This window comes from Stenella coeruleoalba (assembly GCF_951394435.1).
Source record: "Stenella coeruleoalba genome assembly, chromosome: 19".
NCBI classification, from domain to species: domain Eukaryota; kingdom Metazoa; phylum Chordata; class Mammalia; order Artiodactyla; family Delphinidae; genus Stenella; species Stenella coeruleoalba.
Window position 1 is genome coordinate 53,976,315 of NC_137165.1, and position 21,277 is coordinate 53,997,591.

The window sequence follows — 21,277 nt, forward strand, 5'->3', positions numbered from 1 at the left end:
CTCGTGCTGCTGACTTGCACCCCCAGGCTCCCTGCACCTGCCCTGCAGCAGTGGAGGGAGTTACAGCTTTACTGGAGGAGGTGGCGGCTGGGCTCTCCAAGGGTGGTCCCCCACCTCCCAATTCCCCTAGGTCCCACCCTGGCTCACCGTGGGGGCTCTGAAATGGACCCACTGGACCATGTCCAGCCGCAGGCCAGTGTACGCGGGGGGTGTGCAGGGTCGGGGGTAGAATCTGGAAGAGCATCTGGCTTAGCACAGCTCCTCTAACCCAAGGCCACCCCGTCTCTGGTTTGGACTGAGCCCTGAGCCCAGTCTACTGATCCTTTGCGGGTGGGGCCCATCCCCGGCCTCCACTTACTGCATTCGGGGCTGACTCCTAAGAGGGTATTTGGAACGTCCCGGGAACAAGAGGGGTCGTCTGCAACTTGCTTTTCTATGGAGAATTAGGGGAGTCCTTCCTGAATCTCACCAATGCCAAGGCCCCTGGCCCTTCCAGGGCATCCCTGGGTGGGAGCTGGGAGAACGGAAAGGATACAGCTTGATGGCTCCGGAGCGGGTGCCGATGGCCAGGATGCGCAGAGAGGGGCTGTAGCCGAGGGCGCTGGGCTGGTGCGGGAAGCCATGCTCCACCGTCTGCAACGAGAACCAGGCAGGCATGGGCCTGTAGACGTGTCCCCTCTGCCCCTCCATGGCCGGGGGCAGGGGGTCAGTGCCGGAGGGAGGAGCCACAGCAGAGAGCCACCCCCAGCAGGAAGAAGGAATTCAGTCTCGTTCAGGTCCCCACCTGGACCCACCCGGGCCCCACCCTCAGTCCATTTCTGACCCGGTCCTTGGCCGCGTGATGCTCCCTGGGAGCGCATTCTCCCGGGACACCGTGCTGGCCCCTTGCTCTCCAGGAACTCTGACCTGGTTCCTCCACCACCCGTACTGTGGGCCACCCACCCAGCCCTCCTGCAGGGGTGCGGGGGAAGCTCTGGGGGGCTGGCACAGGGGAGGCGCCAGGTGGCTCAGGAAGCCCAGCTGCACTGCAGCTCCAGGAGGGGCCCTGGGGTCTGACGGAACCCACAGCTGCCCTTCCCGACTCTGAGCCCCGTGAGGCTCCTCCAGCACTGAACATCTGCTCTGTCTCAAGTGCCTCATTGCCACTATGAGTTCTCTTCCACCATCTTCCCAGGGAGGAAGCTTCTGGAGTGTTGTTGCAGACACATGCCTTGGCTCAGTTCTTCTTATAGAAATAATACACATTGTAGAAAACTTGGAACATATAAAGGAGTTTGAAAAAGAAGACAAAATCACCCACACTCCCCAAACTGGAGTAACCCTTCCTAACAAGGGTGTGTATCCGACTGTAAGCGTGTATGGGCCTATACTTAAAAACAGACACCTCAGAGAAAGACAAATACTGCATGATATCACTTATATGTGGAATCTAAAAAATACAACAAACTAGTGAATATAACAAAAAAGAAACAGACCCACAGATATAGCGAACACACTAGTGATTACCAGTGGGGAAGGGTGTTAAATTTTTTTTAGATTTTGGGACTTCCCTGGTGGTCCAGTGGTTAAGACTCGGCGCTTCCACTGCAGGGGGTGAAGGTTCAATCCCTGAACTAAGATCCTGCATGTAGCGCGGTATGGCCAAAAAAAAAGAAATTTTATATATATATAATTTTTAATGTTTTAAATAAAATAAAGTAAAAACATATAGGAAAGGACCAAAAAAAAAACCCAGAGACCTATCTGGGACCATGCCACATGAATACACATACAGACACATAGCTCTGTGGTCTGTCTTTCCACCTATAGCCAGCCCAGGCTGTTAAAAGCAGTAAAACGACTTTTATTTTTCATTTTCGTCGCACGGTATCGGTATGGCTTGCAGGATCTCAGTTCGCCAACCAGGGATTGAACCCGGGCCACGGGCAGTGCTGAGTCCTAACCACTAGACCACCAGGGAGCTCCCTAAAACGACTTTTAAACGGCTGAAGAATATTCCTCAGGGGGAGGTGCCCTAACTCACCAGGCCTCTGTTATTGAACATTTACTTTGTTTTCAGAGGTTTTGTAATTGCCCGTTGCATCGATGACTATTCTTGGGCTCCTATCTCTGCCTGCAACTCAGTATTTCCTTAGGCAGGTGTCCCAGGGGTGGAATTACAGATGAAAGAGGTATGGATTGAGATCGACAAACCATCTTCAGGCAGGTTTTCGGTTGTTTCTCAGTCAGCTAACCCCACTCTGCCCCACCTCATCCAACCCGCCAGGGGATACTGAACCTGTAGAGCTATAGATTCGAGCAGGACAGAGGATGCCAGCCAGCGATTTCAAAGTTTTGTGTTTTTTTTTTTTTTTTTTGCGGTATGCGGGCCTCTCACTGTTGTGGCCTTTTCCGTTGCGGAGCACAGGCTCCAGACGTGCAGGCTCAGCGGCCCTGGCTCACGGGCCCAGCCGCTCCGCGGCATGTGGGATCTTCCCGGACCGGGGCACGAACCCGTGTCCCCTGCATCGGCAGGCGGACTCTCAACCACTGCGCCACCAGGGAAGCCCTGTGTTTTTTTTTTTAAACCATGGAGACTGCCCTGCAGAAAAAGGGTGTCCCAATGAGGCAGCTCTCCTTAGGCCCAAGGCTCTACTCTGGGCTTCACTTGGCCTCCAAGGAGCAGAAACAGATAAGTCGTGGTGACAGCTGGAGCGCCAGCTTAGCAGACCCAACTGCTTTGCTGCCTGCCTGCCCCCAGGCCAGTGGCTCGCGGAAGAGGGGCCCTGTGCTGGGGTTGGCCCAGGGATGAGAGCTCCAAAGACTGCCTATTCTGGGGACACGTAGGTGTGAGGGCCCCACAGGCTTGGTTCTCTGCCAGGAACACAGTCTGCCCTGCAAATGGCTGTACCTGGAAGGGTCAGCTGGGAGGGCAGCAGCACACCAGCAGAAGCCTTCCCCCACCCCCGCCCCGGCCCGGCCCGGCCCCCCAGGTTTCTGTTCAGCTATGTCAAAAATGCAGAGCCTGGAAAAGCCTAGGGGAGATAGCAGGGTATCTGGAATGTAAACATTTCCCAGGAAAAGGAGGGCAGGGCTCCTGACTCGGTGTGGGATGAGCTTCCCCAGGAGCCCCCACTAGGCCTTGGCTGGCCCCAGGCTGCTGGGGCCTCGGGAAGTCAGAGGCCCGAGCTCCAGAGAAGGTTCCTGGGATGACAGCCTTCTCCCATCATCCCCAGCAGCCGCAGCTCAGGATCAGCGTCTGGAATTTGGAGGACTCTGGGGGAAACACCCAGCAGGAGCCTGGTGGCCAGCAGGGGCCCAGACCCTGATGTCCAGTATAACAGCCACAAGCCGTGTGTAGATCCTGAGCCCTTGCAGTGTGGCAAGGGCCACAGAGGAACTGAACTTTTTAATTTTATTTAATTTCTATTAACTTAAATTCAAGGATGGACCCTTAACTCAGTAATTAGAAAACTTCCCAGGTATGTTCTTGGGTTCCAAAGGAACAGGGGCTGGAGTCAGGCAGACCAAAGCTTTGAATCTCCTCTTTCAACTGTAAATCTTCCAAACTCTAAACATAGATCACATATTCCTAAAGAAAATTTAATGGCCAAATTGAGATGTGCTGTAAATAAAAAATGTACCTTTGTATTAACAACAACAACAAAATACTAAGAAAAAAGTCTAATATCTATTGACTACGTGTTGAAACAATAATATTTTGGATATATTGGATTAAACAGAATATGTTATCAAAATAATGTTACTTGTTTAAAAAATGTTATAATGCGCTTCTACAACATTTTAAATTACGTATGTCTCATCATATTCCTAGGGGACCGAGGCGCTCCCCTAGACATTTTTACCTCGGGCATCAGCAGGAAAGTCAAGCCAAAGAGAAAACAGTCTGCAGCTTTTTGTCAGGTGCTCAGGCCACACGTTATCCTATCAACTCGCTGGCAGGAAGTTCTCCTAACATCTCACCTGAGTCATACCTGCTGCGGATCAGCTCTTTTCCCTAACCCAGAGGGAGACAAAGGTCAGGCCCATCGTTCAGTCACTCATACTCATTCCTCATTTCTTCAGGGTCCTGAGGACACTGTGCCACCCCCTCACTCCCGAACCACCTTCTTTTCCATAGGCTGGTTTAGAAAGAACAGGAACTGAGTCAGGCCCACGAAACTTAGAATCCCCGATACCACTTAAAAGGTGACGGGACGAGCTGCTTTGCCTCATTTCACGTGTGGTAACCGGGGTGATGCGAATGACTGCGCTGCGCGGGGCTGTCCTTGGCTCCAACAAGACGAGCCTCAGGACAACCACCTGACCGCCGCTGGAGGGCTCAGCTGGCCTCAAGGCGCACACAAGCCTTGCTTGCCTTCCTTCAAAGGTTCTCCCTCATGCCTTCCTTCAAAGGTTCTCCCTCATTCCCTCATATCCCTCGGGGCATCTTCTCCAAGTTGACCAAGGCTCCCTCAAAAACAAAATAAGGGGAGGGAACTTCATGGTGACCCTGACTGGCTGGGGCCAAGAGGGTGGATTCAAATGTAAATAGCGTGGTGACAGGGGATTCCCCAGGTCCCAGAGGGGAAGCGACCGGGCTTCAACATGCAAATAAGACCCACAATCCCTGAATGAGGCAACATGATATGACGTAAAGCGAGTCATGAGGTCAGGGAACTGGTCAAGAAAGGAGGCGCGGGGACCCCAGGCCAGTTACGAGAGGCCCAGGGGGTCTTGCTGGGAATGAGGAAGGGAGTGATTTGGACATGGGGAGAGAACAGAGGTCAGTTAATTGAGGGGAACGGGGAGGAGCTGGACACCCAGGGCCCCAGAAGCCTGGGGAAGCAGGAAGTTTCCACGAGGCCCCTCTGCCTGCGCTCCGGCTGCCTCCCAAGGTGGGGTGTCCTTCCCATCCCCTGGTTCCCCCTCCCTCCGACTCCTAACAGCCTTTTAAGACGTGGTTCCCCCCACTGGAGCAGCAGGTCCACGTGGACAGGGACCCCTCCAGGCTGGTTTAGGGTTTAGGCACAGTTCCAGGACCCCAGAGCATAGAATGTATCTGACCTCCCTTAAAGAAGGCAGCCCCCGGGGCACAGGAGGCGCTCAGCCCCAGGGGGGTCCTGCTGTGGACTTCCAAGGCACACAGCGACCCCATCAGTCCTCCGCCCAGGACAGCGGGCCCGGGTTCCAGGGCCGGCCCTCCCAGCCAGAGACCCCAGCCGCCTCCAGCTCAGGTTCAAGCTAGGAGGCTGACCAAAGTGGGGTGTCCTCCCCTACCTCCTGAGCTCAGCATCCAGCCTACCTGGCACTGCCCCCACCCTGCTACCTGGCTCAGGTGACCCGTGCCAAGGGAAGAGAGAACAATGAACTCTTTTGACAGAGAGCTGGGAAAGGAGAGATTTCTAGGAGCCGCCAAACTGCAACATTAGCCCGGTGTGGGAGAGAGAGAAAGCCCGTCTGTCTCACACCGGCTCCGGGACCCCATTTCAGGTTCCCGGAAGGGAGAGAGCAAAGGTGGTTTGTCTGAGAGCCAGGGGGCCCTTCGTCCTGCCCCCAGCAAGGGGGGACCCTGTCCAAGATGGAGGGCTGAGAAGTCCCTAGCACTTGCTGGGGGGGCAGGAAGGAAGGCTGCCCAGGGGCACGGGGTGGGAGGGTGTGCAGGGGGTGGGCTGGGGGACAGGGAGGCACTGCCCCGTACTGGGTGTGGTCAGCCCAGATTCCTGGCGGTGGCAGCAACCTGGCCCTCCCTGTGCGGCTGTCACCTGACACCAGGGGCCCAGCCATGCAAAAGCCAAGACCAAACCGCCTGGGCCTGGACGGGGCAGCTGGTCAGGAACACACTGTTTGTTCAGGGCCTGGGGTGGGGGAGGGTGGCCCAGGCAGGAAGGGCGGCCAGCGGGTTTCACCAGGGGAGGCAGGGCCTCGAGGGTATTTTCAAGGAAGGGGTTTTAATTTAACATGAGCTTACGTCCCCTTATCTCCTCGGAGTCACTTCCTCCCTCCTGAGGCGCCCAGTGGGTCCCGCAGTTCCCTCATTTGGTCCTCAGTGGCCCTGCTGGCACTGCCAGCTGACCTCTGTCTTCCCAACAGGCCTGAGGACCCGGCATCCGGCACAGGTGAAGAGATGGAAGGCCGCACCCTGAGGCCACACGGCTGTGGGCAGACGGAACCGGCAGCCGCATCCCCAGCCGGTGCCCCCTCCAGGTACTCAGGCTGTGCAAGCCTGGAGGCCTCAGTTTCCCCACCTGCAGAGTGGGAACAGCGCCCACCTGTGAGTCGTCAGGAGGCTGAGGCGAAGGTGAGGCAGACCCTGTAGGGCATCAGCTGTGTGTGGGTGCCATTCAAAGCAATTTAACTCACTCAGCCCACCAATCTGGGTGTAGGGGTGATTACAACGCCCACTTTACAGATGAGGAAACTGAGGAGCAGAGAGGTTAAGTAACGTGTCTGCAGTCACTCAGTAAGGAAGCAGCACAGCTGGCATCTAGACCCAGGCCGCCTGGCTCCAGGGTCCCCGCCCAAACCACTGCACCACCTGGCCCCTTTGCTGCTTGGCATGGAGCCCCTGGTGAACCGGAGCTGCCCCTCGGACAGTCAGTCCCCAGCAGGGGGTTCAGAGCATCTGTCCACAGACACAGCTCCTTCCCAGGTACCGAAGCCGAAGAAACAGGACGTGCTGCTCTCGGCCCGCCGGGGGCCATGTCCCTGCTCTCTCTGAGGCACCTCGCTTGGTGCGGGTATCAAGGAGTTGGGCCAGATGGTACTGGAGGGAGAGGCCCAGCTGGTGTCTGCGGGCCTCTTGGACTGGCCTATGATGGTGCCACCGTCCCACCTCCCAGCTCACTGCCCTGCAGACCGGCACTTCCGGGATGGACACTGCCTGCTTCCCCAGACGTGAGGCTCTGAGCTCCAGCTCTGTGTATCCCACTGTCTGCTGGGACCCGCCCTCACCTGAGGGTGCCGAGATTCTCCACACTGAACCTCGAGCCAGATACATTCACAGAGCCGTGCTGATACTGGAACCACGAGCCACTTAGGCCCTTCAACTCACACACTAACTCGTTTAATCCTCACACCAACACTGTGGGGTGGCTGCTGTTACCCTCTCCACTTAGAGATGAGTGACTTGTCCAAGGTCACCCAGCTGGTGAACCCAGGCAGTCAGGTGCCGAGGTTGGCGCCACTCACCCCTGGGCAAGACTGCCTCTCGATAAGTGGACGATCATAATTGTTGCTATTCTGTCGGAATCGAATGCATCACTTTCCTCAACCCTGCTCCTCGCCCCTCCTGGGCTCCCCAACCCAGGGGGTGGCATCACTGCCCAGCCAGGATGCAGGACAGCTGCCTCCCTTCCCTCCTACGCTCCGTCTATCACCAGGTCTCATCAACCTCTCGCCCTAAATAAGCCCTCAACCAGGGGCTATTTCACTGGCCAGGGGACACTGGGCAGCGTCTGGAACAGTTTTGGTTGTCATGTCTTGGGGAGGCAGGGCCAGGGATGCTGCTAAACAGCCCCACAACTCAGTGGGCCCCAAAGGCCCCAAATGTCAACGGTCAAGCCCTGCGCCCCAACCCCACTGCTGGGCCCCAGTCAGTCAATGCAACGTCTCCTAAGTGCTCTGAGCTTACCTGCTCCTGACTGAAAGGTAGGGGAAAAAAAAAAAAAGGTCCCAGAGCTACCTCCTCTAAGTCATAAATGAGATCGCTCACTCCCCTGCTCAAAACTCACCAGGCTCTGGCGTGTCAGACCCAGATTCCCAGGTTCCAGCCTCCCTTGATCCCACAGCTGACCTCACAGCCAGGGGGCCGGGGCAGGGCTGGCGTGGGTAGGACCACCCAGGCTCCCAAACCTTCCAGGATCTGGACTCACCCTCCAAGCCCAACCCTTCGGGCTCTACCATTCACCCAGAACCTAGATGAGATGAGTCTAAGCCCCACCCCTCCCCAACAGCCCCCCCAAGACGTTCCCCTCCCAGGAAGTGGAATTTTAGACCATCAGCCCCCTTCCTTCCACCAGACTATAAATGTCCTGGAGGGCAGAGGTCTTGTCTGAGATTCCCACAGCCCCAGCGCTGGGCTGTGTAGGTACTCAGTGCCTGTCTCTTGGAAGTGAATGGGAGGAAGAAGGAATTCCAGGAGCCTCCCCTCCCCAGCCAGGCCTGGGGGTGGGGCAGTCCAGTCTGGGGGCACGGGGTGGAGGGGGAGGCATGATTCTTCTGCCCCAGCCCCACCCCAGCCCCACCCTGCTGCTGCACAGTTGGAACTTGGGGCGGGGGTTCATCCCTCTTCACTGAGCCTGTCTATCCGGTTTCCACTGGAATTGGCCACCTTTTTGGGGTGTGAGATCCCAGCATCATCAAGGGCAATGGAAGGCGACAGGGGTCACCCAGGCGCCGAGGCAGATGCTGAGGTTCTGAGACCCACACCCAACACCCATGGGCTGCTCCCTTGTAAGTGAGAATGGCAGGCCGCAGGGGCCCAGAGATCCCCCATTCATAACATATGCACGCCCACATCCCAAGGCCCAAAAGCCGTGCCCACAGCTTCCTTCCCCCAGTGGGAGGAGGTGTTCATTTAGGGAAGCCCTGATCCCAGAGGCAGTAGCCTCACAGCCACAGGTCAAGAAAATCAGAGGAAACCGGCAGAGCAGTTGGGACCCTGACTCGCCTCGAACAAGCCCCCGGGAGCTCTCTCTCCCTGGCAGGCAGGCAGCCCCTGAAAACAGCACCTGACACTCCTGGACCACTGTGCTTAGCACGTCAATGATCTAATTCCGTGTAATCCTCACAGCCAGCCTACGCAATGGGTGACGGGCACAGGGTCATCCAGCTTCTAAGTGGCTAAGGTGGATTTGAAGCCCACCCGTCAGCATGTCCTGGAGGGGTCCTGGGACCCCCGAGGGGAAGAGCATCTTGCTGCTCCCCTTCCTGCAGTCCACCTTCCAGGGTGGAGGGAAGCTGAGGCACGGAGGCCAAGGGCCTAGATCAAAGCAGAGGTGAGAGGAGCGAATTGCCCCGAACCGGCTGCGGATTGCTAGGTGGCCTCGGAGCTCATAAACCACCCTGTGCTCCTTCCCTTTTACAGGCCAGCCCCCAGGGAAGCCCCATGATCGTGGGTAAGAGGACACCCGCCTGGGGGGCCTTAGGAGCAGGTGTGGAGCTGGGGTGGTCAAATGCCAACCCCCACCCCCACCCCCCGCCGACACCTTCTCCCAGGTGCCTCTCCCCACTCACCCAGGCCTACAGCCGGCCAGAAGGAATTATGTGTTCTGCCTGCAGGGAAAGCTGTGTTTTCCTTCGAGGGTAATTTGAGGAGGGAGGGAACGGCCATGGCCTGTGGCCCCAGGGCTCCAAGGAAACTGGCATCACAGGAACATCTTATACTTCGCAGGGTTCAACGCACTTTCACCTTTCCCGGCCCTAGGCCTGCTCCATAACCCCGTGAGGAGGGAGGCAGGACAGGTTGTTTTACCCCCATTTTACAGGTGGGGAAAACTAGGCTGGAAGAGGCGGGGTGACCTGCAGAGGTCACACAGCCAGCGAGAGACATGGGACAAGGAGCGCTGACTCCTGGGCGTCCTGTCACCCTTTCCCAGGAAAGCCTCTAACCAGACCCCATTTCCAAAATCCAGTTCCCAGGAGGCATAGCAGGCAGTGCCAAGTAAGTACCTTAGTCCAGGGAAAAGCGACCCCAGCGCCAGCCCCAGCCTGTGGGGAGGGTGATACCTTTTGTTTGTTTGGCCACGCAGCGCAGCTTGCGGAACCTTAGTTCTCCAACCAGGGATCGAACCCGCGGCCTCGGCAGTGAGAGCGTGGCGTCCTAACCACTGGACCGTCAGGGAATTCCCTGGGCGCGTGACACCTTCGTGCCTGCCGTAAACGCCCGGCCGGCCCTCCGCTCCCCTTACCTTGTTAAACTGGAAGAGGTCCCGCTTGAGCCTCTCCCTCGCAGGGTCATGTCCCGGCCTCAGGAACCTCCTCATCTTGCTGCGCGCAGCCCCCTGGGGAAAGGGGGGCAGCTGCTGAGCACCGGCCAAAGGAGGCCCGGCACCCCAGAGCCCGACCCGGCACCCAGGCCCACTCGCCCAGCTTAGGCAGCCTCTCCCCAAGCACGGCAGGCGGCCGCCCCCGGGGCCGGGCCAGCTTCACCCTCGGCTTCCCCACGCCTCACGCCCCACCCGTGGAGCGCGGTTCCCTGAGAGGAAACCGGAGGGAGCTCTGGACCTGGAGGCCGGAGCTGGTTAATGCTCTGATGCTTGCTCCCGGCCACCTGTGGCCTAATAAAGCCAACAGGAGAAGCTGGGGGAGGAAGCCATTTAGCCCGGCTTTATGGGAACAAGGAGGGCCAGAGGCCCTGAGGTTTTAAAGCTTAATTGTTAACCTGTTTTCTGAAAAACCATAAAACTCTGGCTAAACAGAAAGGGCAACTTCACAAGCCGCTGTCTCCAGAGCCGGCTGGAAGGTGGGAACGCAAAGGCTGTCCACCTGGGCTCCCAGATCAGAACCCCGATGGGGGAGGGGAAACGCGCCGACAACTCCAGGCCAGGGCCCAGCAGAACTCCCTGGGGTGGGGGTGGGGGCTGGGGTCTGCACACCTGGGCAGATGCTTCCTTCTAACTTCAGGGAAGGCTCTCCAGCAACTCTGGGCTTAGGCTGCTCCCACCCGCCACAGCCGTCCAGAACCTGAGTGAGTGAGGTGCAGAGCACACAGTCGGGGGGTGCTGGCCCACCCCACCCCACAGCGGGGGAGCTGGGTCCGCCCCCACGGCTGCTGGGGGTCTCTCTCTGGAAGCCCAGGCTTCCAGGCTGCCCCACCTCCCACCCTCAGCTCCGGCTCTCCAGTTCCAGCTCCCCTGGGCTCTGATGGGGTGTGCTCGGAAAGGCTCCCTTTCCCAGGGGCCCAGTGGAGAGTAATCAGGGGAGAAATCTGCTCCCAATAGAGAAGCCAGCCCCAGGCCCCCAGCTGTCCTCCCACCGTAGAATGCATTCCCAGTCCAGGGGGAACTATTTCTGGCTCATCCTTGGGGGAAGCGGGTGGGATCACATGTGCTCCAGCTTCCGGCTTCCAGGGGCACAACCTCCCACTGACCACAGGACACCAAGGCCCGTCCTCAGAAACACAGGGGCTCAGGCCCACCCTGGAAATGGCTCCATTCACGCCTGACACTATAAGGGAAGGAGGCAGAGCCAGCCCCTGCCCTGCAGGAGCTTACTCTGGGGTAGGGGCAGGTAAAGACAGGACAGTGCACAGTGCCGGGTACCCTGATGGGGGGGGCACAGGGGCATCCGGCCCAGACTCGGCAGCAGGAGTGTCCTACCGGAGAAGAAGGAGGTTAAGCTGAGACCCGAAGGATGCCCTGAAGCTTCTGGCTTCTTGAAAGGTGACAAAAATTAACCGTCAGGCCAGACTTCGCGTATGAATGGACCCCGGCAGGCACGTGCGGGGCAGAGTTGGAGGGAATTTCTGGCAGAGAGGCATGTCCCAGGGCAATCCAAACATCTCCAGCTGGGAACAGGCGGAGACCAGCCCTCTGAACGCCTCATCTTCTGGGGACAGCGAAAAGGCCACCACTTGTGAGAGGGCTGGAGAGGAGAGGTCTGTGCCTTCACATTTTGGGGGAGCCAGAGCAGAACGGGGAGCCCCACTTCTCCAAGGAACAGCAGGTAGTCGGGAAACTCCCAGGTGCTCACTTGACCCGAGGCCCCGCAGTGGGTTCAGGGAACAAACACGGGAAAGTCCCGGAGGCTCCTGGGCCTGGGAGTGAAAACAGACTCGGGGCCTGCAGCGACCTCGGCCTCCTGGACAAACAGCTGGGCTGGTGGCCTCGCATTCCAGCCATGGGGGAGGGTAGCACCAGCTCATCAACCTGCCACCCCAGGCTCCTGGCGATGCCCCGTCTCCCTCTCCCGGCCCAGGTCACTGGGTCAGAAGCCAGAGGAGGCTGGGAGGGACGCCCTGGAGGAGGAAACGGGCCTGCAGACTCCAGGAAGAGGCCACCCTGGGCTCTGCCCCGGGGACCCTCTCAGCCTGCAGGGTGGGGACAAGCGGGCACAGTGCCATCTGTGCCAAGGACCCACAAAGGCTCAAGGGTGACACCGCCCAGGCCCAGGGGCAGACGTGCAGGTAGGAGGGAGGGAGACAGGATGCGGAGCTGGGTGGGAGAAAGCCCCACTCGGGGAGGGAGGGCGGGCACTCCATCCACCCGGCTGCCCCTTGGAGCCCCTGCTGCCTACCAGGCACTGAACCAAACCTTTGTGCGTTAGAACAAGGTACACCTAAACCTCATCCTGGATGCTCGTTCTCCTTCCAGAAGCCTCCCTGGAAGGTGAGCGGAACATCCCCACGCGGCAGACAAGGAAAGAAGACCACAGAAGCTGGGCAACTCATCCAATCCCTAAGAAGGTACCAACAGAACTGAGATTTGACCCCAGGTGTGGTGAACTCCCCAATCTTAGGTCTCTGGGAGGCAGCAAAGGATGCACAGACAGGACAGAGGATGCCTAGTTACAGCCGTGCAGTTCCAAGGCGCAGACACATGCAGACACACACACTCCCACATGCCTTCAGCTCAGAGCCAAGCAAGCAGTGTGGGTCCCGGCCTCTGGTGAGGTCTGGCTGGGCAGAGCCGGGGGCCCTTGCCTGGACCTGCCACTCATTCCAGCCGGGGGCTGGAACACCACTGGCCTGGGGTGACGGAGCCAGGACCTTCAGCGTAGCTCCCAGTACAGAAAAGCTGCCCATGTCAAGGCATAAAAAAGTACCATCCCTTCTTGAAGGCGGACAGGTCTGGGACTGGCTGGACTTACCTCCAAGCAAACCCTCAGCTCCACTCACCCCAGGCAAGAGGTTCTCTGCGGAGAAGCTTCAGGAACCTGGGCCTGGAGCTCCCTGGTGTGGAACAGATCCTACCTACTCAACCCACTCCTGACGGGGGCGGGGAGACATAAGGGAAAGAGCCCAGGGCTTGGGACCCACAGCCAGGGCTCAAGCACCACAGCTCGGCTCCTCCAAGCTGGGTGGCAGCTCCTCGAGGTCCGGAGAGCTTGTCTGCTGCAAGCAGTGGGAGCAACGGCAGAAGCCATTGCCTGGCGCGGAGCAAACACTGTCTGAGGACCGGGCATACGACCGTGACAGACAAGATCCTCCAGCTCACCAAGCTTATATCCTGGCAGGGGAGCGCGATGACTAAGAGGTACACAAATCAGTCAGCGGGACGGTTTCAGAGAAAGCTCAGAGCCTACAAGAAAATAAGGGAAGATGCTCAGCTTGAGTGACCAGGGTTTGGTGGTCAGGATTCAGCGAACCTTCCCGAGTCTGGGTCTGCGCGTTTGCCGTTCCTTCTGCCTGGGGTTCTTTTCCTCCAAATACTCACGAGCCTCCCTCCCTCGCCTCCACTCCAACGTGCGCACGCTGAATGAACGAACAGAGGTGATAATACCTCCACCCAGTCCTGAATGGTAGGAAGTGGTCAGCCCGCGGGAGGATTCGGGGCAGGGCGTGTCAGGCAGCAGGCTTCCGTGCAAGGAGGGATGACATGGGTCGGAAGGGGGGCCTGGTGGGCCACAACAAAGAGCTTCAGTTTGACTCTACTGGGAACCCCCTGACAGTCCTGGGCAGGGGCCTGATGTGGTCCGCCCTCCCCTCCCCCACCCCATGTCCCCTTCTGCTTGGCCCTGTGTCCATCTCCTCAGCCCCCGCACCAGCCCCATTCACTGTGGTCTCCGTGCTTTCGTCTCCACGTTTCTCTCTGACATAACCTTGCCCCTCAAGCAGCATACAAAAAATCACCTTCCCAAAATCATCTCCCCCTGACCCCATCCGGACCACGTTCACCGTGCTCCCTCAGCGCTCGACTGTGCCTTATGCTAAAATGATGCCTAAAACCACTGTGGACTCAGGCACTCGTCTAGCTCTGTGGACGGTCTCCCCCGCCTTGTCGTGCTTGTCATTAAGCTGCTAGGAAAAATCAGAAGCAACCTAAGCGGCCAACAACAGGGGGCAGGTGAAGGGTGCTCAGCCCGACGATGGAACGGGTACAGTCGTGAAAAGGGCAGGAGACGATGGCCACGGAAACATATGTCCAATGTATCCAAGAGTCAGGTAGAGTCTTAAAAATATTTACATAAGTCGACAACACAGTGGAAGGGTTATGGGATTACTGGTGATGCTTCTTCTTCTTTCTGTTTATCTGCCTCCCAGGCAGGGAAAATAAGAGGATCACACGGGAGGGGCCCAGGTCCTGGTCAGGTGTGAGGGCGGCCCTGCGCTCACAGTTGGCACTCAGTCCTGCTGGGGGATCGCTCCTGCCCTGCCCACGGCTATGGACACCAAATGGGCACAGAGGCAGGGAGTAGACAGGTGGGTGGAACCAGCTGTGTGGCCTCATGTTTCAGGCGCCCCTGGTCCGGGGCGAAAGGATGTTACTGCTTTGCAGGCTATGACGGGTGAGGCGGCTGTGAGCCTCAACAGGAAGGCCTGGGAGGAGCTGGCAAGCTCTCAGGTGCTGTATTCTTCAATGCCGCTTTTGCCGTGAGGGATGTGGGGTAAGAGAGTTCAGGGGCCCCCCAGGCTGAGAAGCCCCCCAAGTCTGACACCAAGAAGGGTCTGAGGCAAAGACTGGGGAAGGAAGGAGCTCCGAGGGTCCTGGCTTCCTGCGCTGGGGGTGCCACCTGGCTAGAGCACAACCCGTGCCGGGGGCGCTTCCTGAGAAGAAACACTTTCTCCATCCGCTGAACTTCTAAAGATTGCCCAACCTCGGCCTCCATTCCTGTCCACTGCGCCCTCCGTCCGTGTCCAGACCTACCTCTGAGCCGCCCTCCCTGCTCTGCCGGGCTCTCTGGTCCCTCGGTGGTGGGGCGGGGGGGCGCGTAGGGTACAGGGCTGGCTGGGCCATGAGGCTTGCTGACCTGTGGCTGATTCGTACTCATTCTCCCCACAGGTCTGTGCCGCGTGCGTGGAGCTGGCCTGAAGAGTCCCCCGCGGGCAGCTGACCTGGCGATTCCCTTCGCTCTCACTGCTCTAATCACCCAACACTGTTGCCCGCCAGTGAAACATACCAGGGCCTAGAATTGGTCTCCCCACACCCTGATGCCCACCCTGGACAAAAAAAGGAGAGCTGCGTACTTGGCAACAGGCTAGCCAATTCACACCCTGTCTTCCCTTCCCATCCTCTGCACAGACCCTGTGGCAGGGACGCACATAGACCCTGCCCCCACTCCTGCATCTCAGGAGCTCAGGGCAGAGACCAGTGGAGGCAGAGAAGAAATAAGTGCAGGCGAGTGGGCTTGTCTTGTCTCCCCGCTCTAAGCAGCAGGTCTGATTGTGTCACAGGGAGGAAGACGGGGGTCCCCAGAGCAGACGGCTCCTCCCACGCTGGCCCTGTTTGGGGTGCCTGGGCTAATCTATCCCCAGGAGACCAAGGCTTGGCCAAGCTGCGTCAGCCTGTGCTGGAGGTGTGTGATGGGCCAGCCCCCTAGAAGGTCCCTCCACAGCCTGGGCATTTCCACTGAGCTGCTAAGAGAGGCTACATCCGGAAGCAGGACTCTGGACATCTCAGGCCCACGGGAGAGAAGGCTCTTGGGGCCACGCTAGCACCTGCTCGTGTTCACGATCTCCGGGAGCACGCACGGCACGAGGCGCAGTCCCAGGCTCCCCTCTGCTCGTGCTTCCCACGGCCGGCTGCTGCTAAGCTGCCCTCCCTTCGCCGACATCCTGCGTGTAGCTTTGGCCTCCGTCCGCCGGGTGTGAGTTCGCCGCTGCACCTCCCACGGCGGGCAGTGCTAAGAGAGGGCTGTAAGCAGCTGGGGCAGCTGCTGACCCTTGGGCACCTGTCCGTCCCAACTCAGATGCCCACGGCTGCTTTGCCAGCGCCTGAGTTATCCTGGGAAACCCAATCTCCCAGAGGCACTGGGCAGCCCCTGGCCAGCAGCTTAGCAACCAAACCTTGGCAGAAAGGGCACCTCTGTGGAGGTGGGACTAGAACACCGAGAGCGAGGGGGTGGGAACCACAGAATGGTTGTCGCTGTTGTTGTTAGGTAATGAAAGGGATTGAGAGGGACTGTGGCCAGATGCTACTTGAAGCACTTTGCAAGCATCATCTCATGTAATTCTTACAATTACTTACGAAATAGCCAATTCTGAGAGCTATGGAGCCTGGGCAGTAAGAGTCCACGTCCCAGTCTGAACGCCAGCCAGGCTGCAGACCGTCTGCTCAGTTCAAGCCTCCCTCCCAGGACAAAGGGGCTCGCCAAGAGCAGGCTGGATGGGACCACCTGGGGTCAGCAACTAGAGCCTGACCTGGCCCTCCACCCCTCACTGTCCGTCCCACGGAGCCACAGGCCAGTCCCACAGCCCTGGGAGGGCCCTCCTGCCACCCCCAGGCTCTTCCTGCAGGGTGAGTGGGAAGTCGGAATGCGTGCGTCCTCCCCACGTCCCCATCCTGGGGGCCTCGGTCCCCTTCTGCAATCCAACACCAGACTCTCTCCAGGGAAGTGACAGACTGGATGTGGTCAAGCACAAGGAAAAGCAAAGCAGTTCTGGGGAGAACACTGACTACTTGCCCGGGGTGGGCGTGGGTGGGGGTGGGCAGGCTGCCTGGCTCATCCCATCAAGCTCCATCCCACGGCCTCCGACTTGCCTCAAGACGTGAACGGCTGACCCAAGCAGCTTCCAGGCTATGTCATCTCCAGGGGGGAGGAACCGGGCCCCACCTGACCTGTCCATGGTTGCATCTCCAGTGCTTAGTGCCCTCACACCTGAGAGGCACCCAGCATTTACTTAAAGAACTCCCTCACCTCCTGCAAGTCTGTGCTGAAATGTGACCTTTTTGACGAGGCCCATCCTGACCACTGTTTAAAGTTGCAACCTGCCCCCCTCCCAAGGGGTCTTGATCCCCGGCTTTAGTTCTTACTCTATAGCTCGTATTGCCTTTTAACAGATTATTTACTACCTACGCTCATTTCCAGTCACTCACGCTTCCCATCCTTTAGAATTTGAGTCCTGTGACGGCAGAGACCTTTGCTTGGTGCCAGGATTAGGCCTGGTGTCTAAACCACACCGCACATACAGAGGCACCAATAAATACTTGTTGAATAAATGAACAGCTGGGACTGAATGGGGATCAGGTAGGCAAAGGTGTTCTCCAGTCAGGAGCCGCTGACCCTCAAGAGTACTGGGCTGGGGCCCCACGGGGTCCTCAGGGAACTTCCCCGTCCTGTTCTCAAGTCTCTGACCAAGGCCAGGGCCGTGTGCCTATCACGCCTGACATCCTGCTTGGGGATACCTTACAGGTCCTGCCTCAGCCCCAGGCTCCAGGAGACCCAGCTCCTTGGCAAGTAGAGCCAACAATAACATTATTTACTAGAATCAAACAGTTCTGTACCCAGTCCCTCTCATCAAACCCTGGGAACACCGAGGCAGGTGTCTCGAGAAAAGTCTCCCGTCTCTGCTGAATTCCTGAAGGGCACAGTCAGGTATCTAGCAGCTTCCCTGTCCCCACGCCCAGAGGAGCCTCTCCTAGCTCACAAGAATTCACTGTGGTCCCTGGGAAGGGGAAGGGGAAGGAGTGGGGTGACTCTTCAAAGGACCAGTTTCCTCTGAGAGGCAGGGCGGGGAGGGAAGGCCACCCCCAAGGGAGCTGGGCAAGCCCCATGCTGACAGGGCACAGGGAGAGGAGGCTTTCCCGGGGGATCCTAGGGAGCCAGGGCTGGAGAAGAGCGAACAGTACTGGTGGCCCTACTGGGGGACGCCCATCTTCCATCCCATACCCCACTTTCTCCCTGAAAACTACTCCTGGGCAGGGGAAAACGAAGTTGCCAAACAGATCTGGCATGCCTCAGGAGACCCAGGGGGAGCCCTGATAGTGATATCGCCTGGTGAGATAAGAAGGCCTCTCCGAGCTGAGTACTCAGGATAAGTGAGTCCAGGCAGCCAGTGCTCTTCAAGGCAGCCAACCCAGGAGCAAGGGCCATTGGCTTCTCAGGCCTCCACCCTGGCCCCCGATCCAGGTGTCTCAAAAGCTGCCTCTGCACGTCAGGAAGGACCCCCTTCACGGAACACCACATGGCCCCTGGAGATGCTTGCCAGGGATGCTCAATGTCTCCAATGCGGTAGATAGGGGGGGTCACAGACTGATGGCAGAGAAGCCAAACTTTCCAGCTCCGTGTACCATTTTCTCTATGGGAGGGAGGGTCCTGGGGCCAGGAAGTCCTGGCAGGAGAGGATACCCCTTCCCTAAATGAGGTTGAAAGGAGGCACTGTGGAGTTCACAGAAAATCTCCTTAATTACAACAGAGCAGTGCAGGAATGTGCTACCCCAACCTATCCGCCCACCGGGGTGCAGAATGTATACAGCCAAGCCTTCCCCCGAGCAGAAAGCAAAGCAGATTAGATTGTACACACACACTCCTCCCAGGAAAGGCCTGCCAGTGGGGGTCCGGCCGTTAGGCCTCACTCCTGGCTTTTCCAAGGAGTCCCAAGGGCCCCTGGAACCCGAAGTGAGGTTAGGAGAGGCCACTGCCCTCTACCTCTGCTCTCCAAGGAGCAACATCCTCATTCTAAAAGTTCTGATCTCCAGAGGCTTTCAGAAATCAGGATATCTGGACAGAGAAGCCAAATTCCCTCACAACCCGTCAGGCACATCCGAAAGGCCCAGGCATCTGCCCAAGTTCCCGCAAGTGACCACGCTCTGAATGCTTCGTGGGGACGCTAAGCAGCCCACCCTCACCTGGCGCCAGCTATGGGCCAGGCCACACGTGTTTATGACGTTTTTCATCCTCTCGTCAACAACTGTAAAAACAAGGCTTGCTGAGGTTTGGTTAAGTGACAGAGCCAGGGTCACCCAGCAAGAAACCGGCAAGGCACAATTCAAAACTACACCTGAGTCGAAAGACACTTAAAAAACTTAATGAGCACTATACCTGAGGAAAGACCGTGAGGCTCGAGAGAGAAGTTGTTTTCTGTCTTATTTTACACTTTCTAAAACACTTCATTTGCCCCAGTGGGCTCCTATTACCTTTTTTATTTTTTAAACCAATGGGGTCAGCTGGGATTAAGGGCCTTTTTCTTTCTTTTAATGCTACTGTGCATTAAAGCGCTACTAAGTGCTAAGTCACTAAGTGATTAAAATTATATTAATCTGGAACTTCCCTGGTGGCGCAGTGGTTAAGAATCCACCTGCCAATGCAGGGGACACGGGTTCGATCCCTGGTCTGGGAAGATCCCACATGCCGCGGAGCACCTAAGCCCGTGCACCACAACTACTGAGCCCGCGTGCCTACAGCCTGAGCTCTGCAACAAGAGAAGCCACTGCAACGAGAAGCCCGTGCACCAACAAACGGTAGCCCCCGCTCGCCACAACTAGAGAAAGCCCACACACAGCAACAAAGACCCAGTGCAGCCAAAAATAAATAAATAAAAAATATAAATTAAAAAAAATTATATTAATCTGCTGCTAAAGGGGATACTCCATTGCCTCAAGGAAAAGTAGGGATGCAGGATGACCCCAGACCTTGGAAACACTGCCCAGTGGCTCCCACAGACAGTGGCCCAGTCTAACTTCAGAGAACAGGAGCAAGCACTGGTCAGAGCCCCCAGAGCTGGGTTTGAGCCCTCACTGTCATAAGTGAGCACTGGGGGCAGATAGTTGAAGAAAACCAAATCTGAATCCCCTGTGCATAAAATAAAGAGGTTGGACCATTCCCATGCTTCAGCTCACGAAGACCCAAACTGTTCCTCAGAAGCCACTTCTGACTTTGGCTTCCCCTGGGCTGGGCCAGGGCTTTTCTGTTCTGCTGCTCTATTCCTCCCACCTGGGGTTTCCTGTCTCCCTGACACACTCCTCCTCTCCCTGCTCAGAATGCCCTCTGCAGCCTGACAGGACCTTGAGTTGTAAACTCTGCAGAGGCTCCCTAGAGCCCAGGTTAAGACGCCCTGCATCTGGCACATGGATCCCCATGGGGACGGCGCCGAGTCTACGCCCCGCCCACCTCACCCAAAGCTCACCTGGCTCAGGTGAGAGCCTCAGGAGGCCACACCACGGCTCTCCTAGTTACAGTCAGTGCCCCCCACAGCCAAAGCTTGGTGTGTCTGTGAACCGTCCAGCCTGAGCAAACCAAGAGCAAACTTTGCACACTTTCTTTGGCAAGACGGTATTTTTCACTTCTTGCCAAGCCCCAGTGTCCCGCAGCGCAGCCCAACCCCCGTGGTCTTGGAAAAGAGACTGGGTCTCCGAAACGTCCCCTAAAGGTATCCAAAGCCGCCTGAGGCGGAGAAAGGCCCCAAGACCCAAGTCCCTTCCGCGGGCTTCCTGTGTCCGGGGATTAGGAGGCACAAAGGGCCGGCAGGGAGAAGGCCCAGATGGCAGGAGCAGGGGCTAAGCCGCCAACGTAAAGCGCTCCGGGCCCCGCTCGCGGAGAGAGGGCCACTCTGGAGACGCGCGTCGCCTGCCTTTCCGGCCAAGCGCCTTACACGTGGGGCCCGAGACCCGGAGACTCCGTCTCCGCCCGCAGTGACCCTCGCGCCCAGCCGGGCCGAGCACCTGTTTCCCTGCTCTCCAAAGCCAACACTATTGTGCAAACCCGAAACCCAGATTCTGTAATCGCGGGCGGATCAGGCACAGAAAAGTTCCCAGCGGCACTTTCTACAGGTGTTTCTCCCAGACGAGCGGAGCGACGGGATCCGGAGCGAGGCGAGCGGATCTGCGCGCAGCCCTCCCCGCCCAGCCCGGAGAAGCCAGGGGTCCCGGCCCTCCCCTGCCTCCCCGCCCCGAGTGGCGGGCGCCCCGAGGGGGCGGGCTCGGCTAGGTGGGTCCCGGCCCTCACCTCACCTGGAACTCCAGGCCAGCCCCCGTCCGAGGCCTCCGCGTCCCTCGGCGCCGGCCGCCAGCTCCGCTCGCTCCGCCGCGGGCCCACGGGATGCTGGGCGGCAGTCTCCTTCCTGCTCACCTCCGGCGCGGCGAGCAGGGGGCGGAGCCGCCGCTATTTACATAAAGGGTGAGCCGGCCGGGCCGCGGAACCCGGAGAGCAGTGCCCCAGCGGCCCGCCCCCCGGGCCTGGCCCCGCCCCCGGTAGCGCAAAGCCTTAGAGGCCGAGCGCAGCGCGGGCGCCCTCGGGGAGGGCGGGGGCCGTGCTCCGGCCAATCCACGACTCCGTGGACCGCGGGGGCGGGGCCGAGGTCTGCGTGAATATGTACGAGGCACTGCCGGCCCGCCCTCGGCCTCACCTGGGCTCACCTGGGCGTACCTGATCGCAGGACGCCACGCCGCGCCCAGTGTCCCGCCGCCTCCCGGAGGAGGAA

At 58.5% G+C, this 21,277-nt stretch overlaps 1 protein-coding gene across 2 annotated transcripts in view; it reads right to left on the reverse strand.

The window, feature by feature from the left end:
• The window catches only part of LLGL2 (LLGL scribble cell polarity complex component 2), a 33,751-nt gene extending 12,718 nt beyond the window's left edge, over positions 1 to 21,033 (reverse strand). For both annotated transcript variants that reach the window (XR_013825018.1, XM_079904361.1), the window contains exons 1-3: positions 20,808 to 21,033; positions 9,891 to 9,983; positions 536 to 633 (exon numbers count right to left, since the gene is read on the reverse strand). Coding sequence is in view for 1 of the 2 variants with exons in the window: in XM_079904361.1 (XP_079760487.1) it covers positions 536 to 633; positions 9,891 to 9,965 (173 nt within the window). In the remaining variant the exon portion in view is untranslated. The remainder of the gene's footprint in view (positions 1 to 535; positions 634 to 9,890; positions 9,984 to 20,807) is intronic.
• Positions 21,034 to 21,277: the final 244 nt, after the last annotated feature.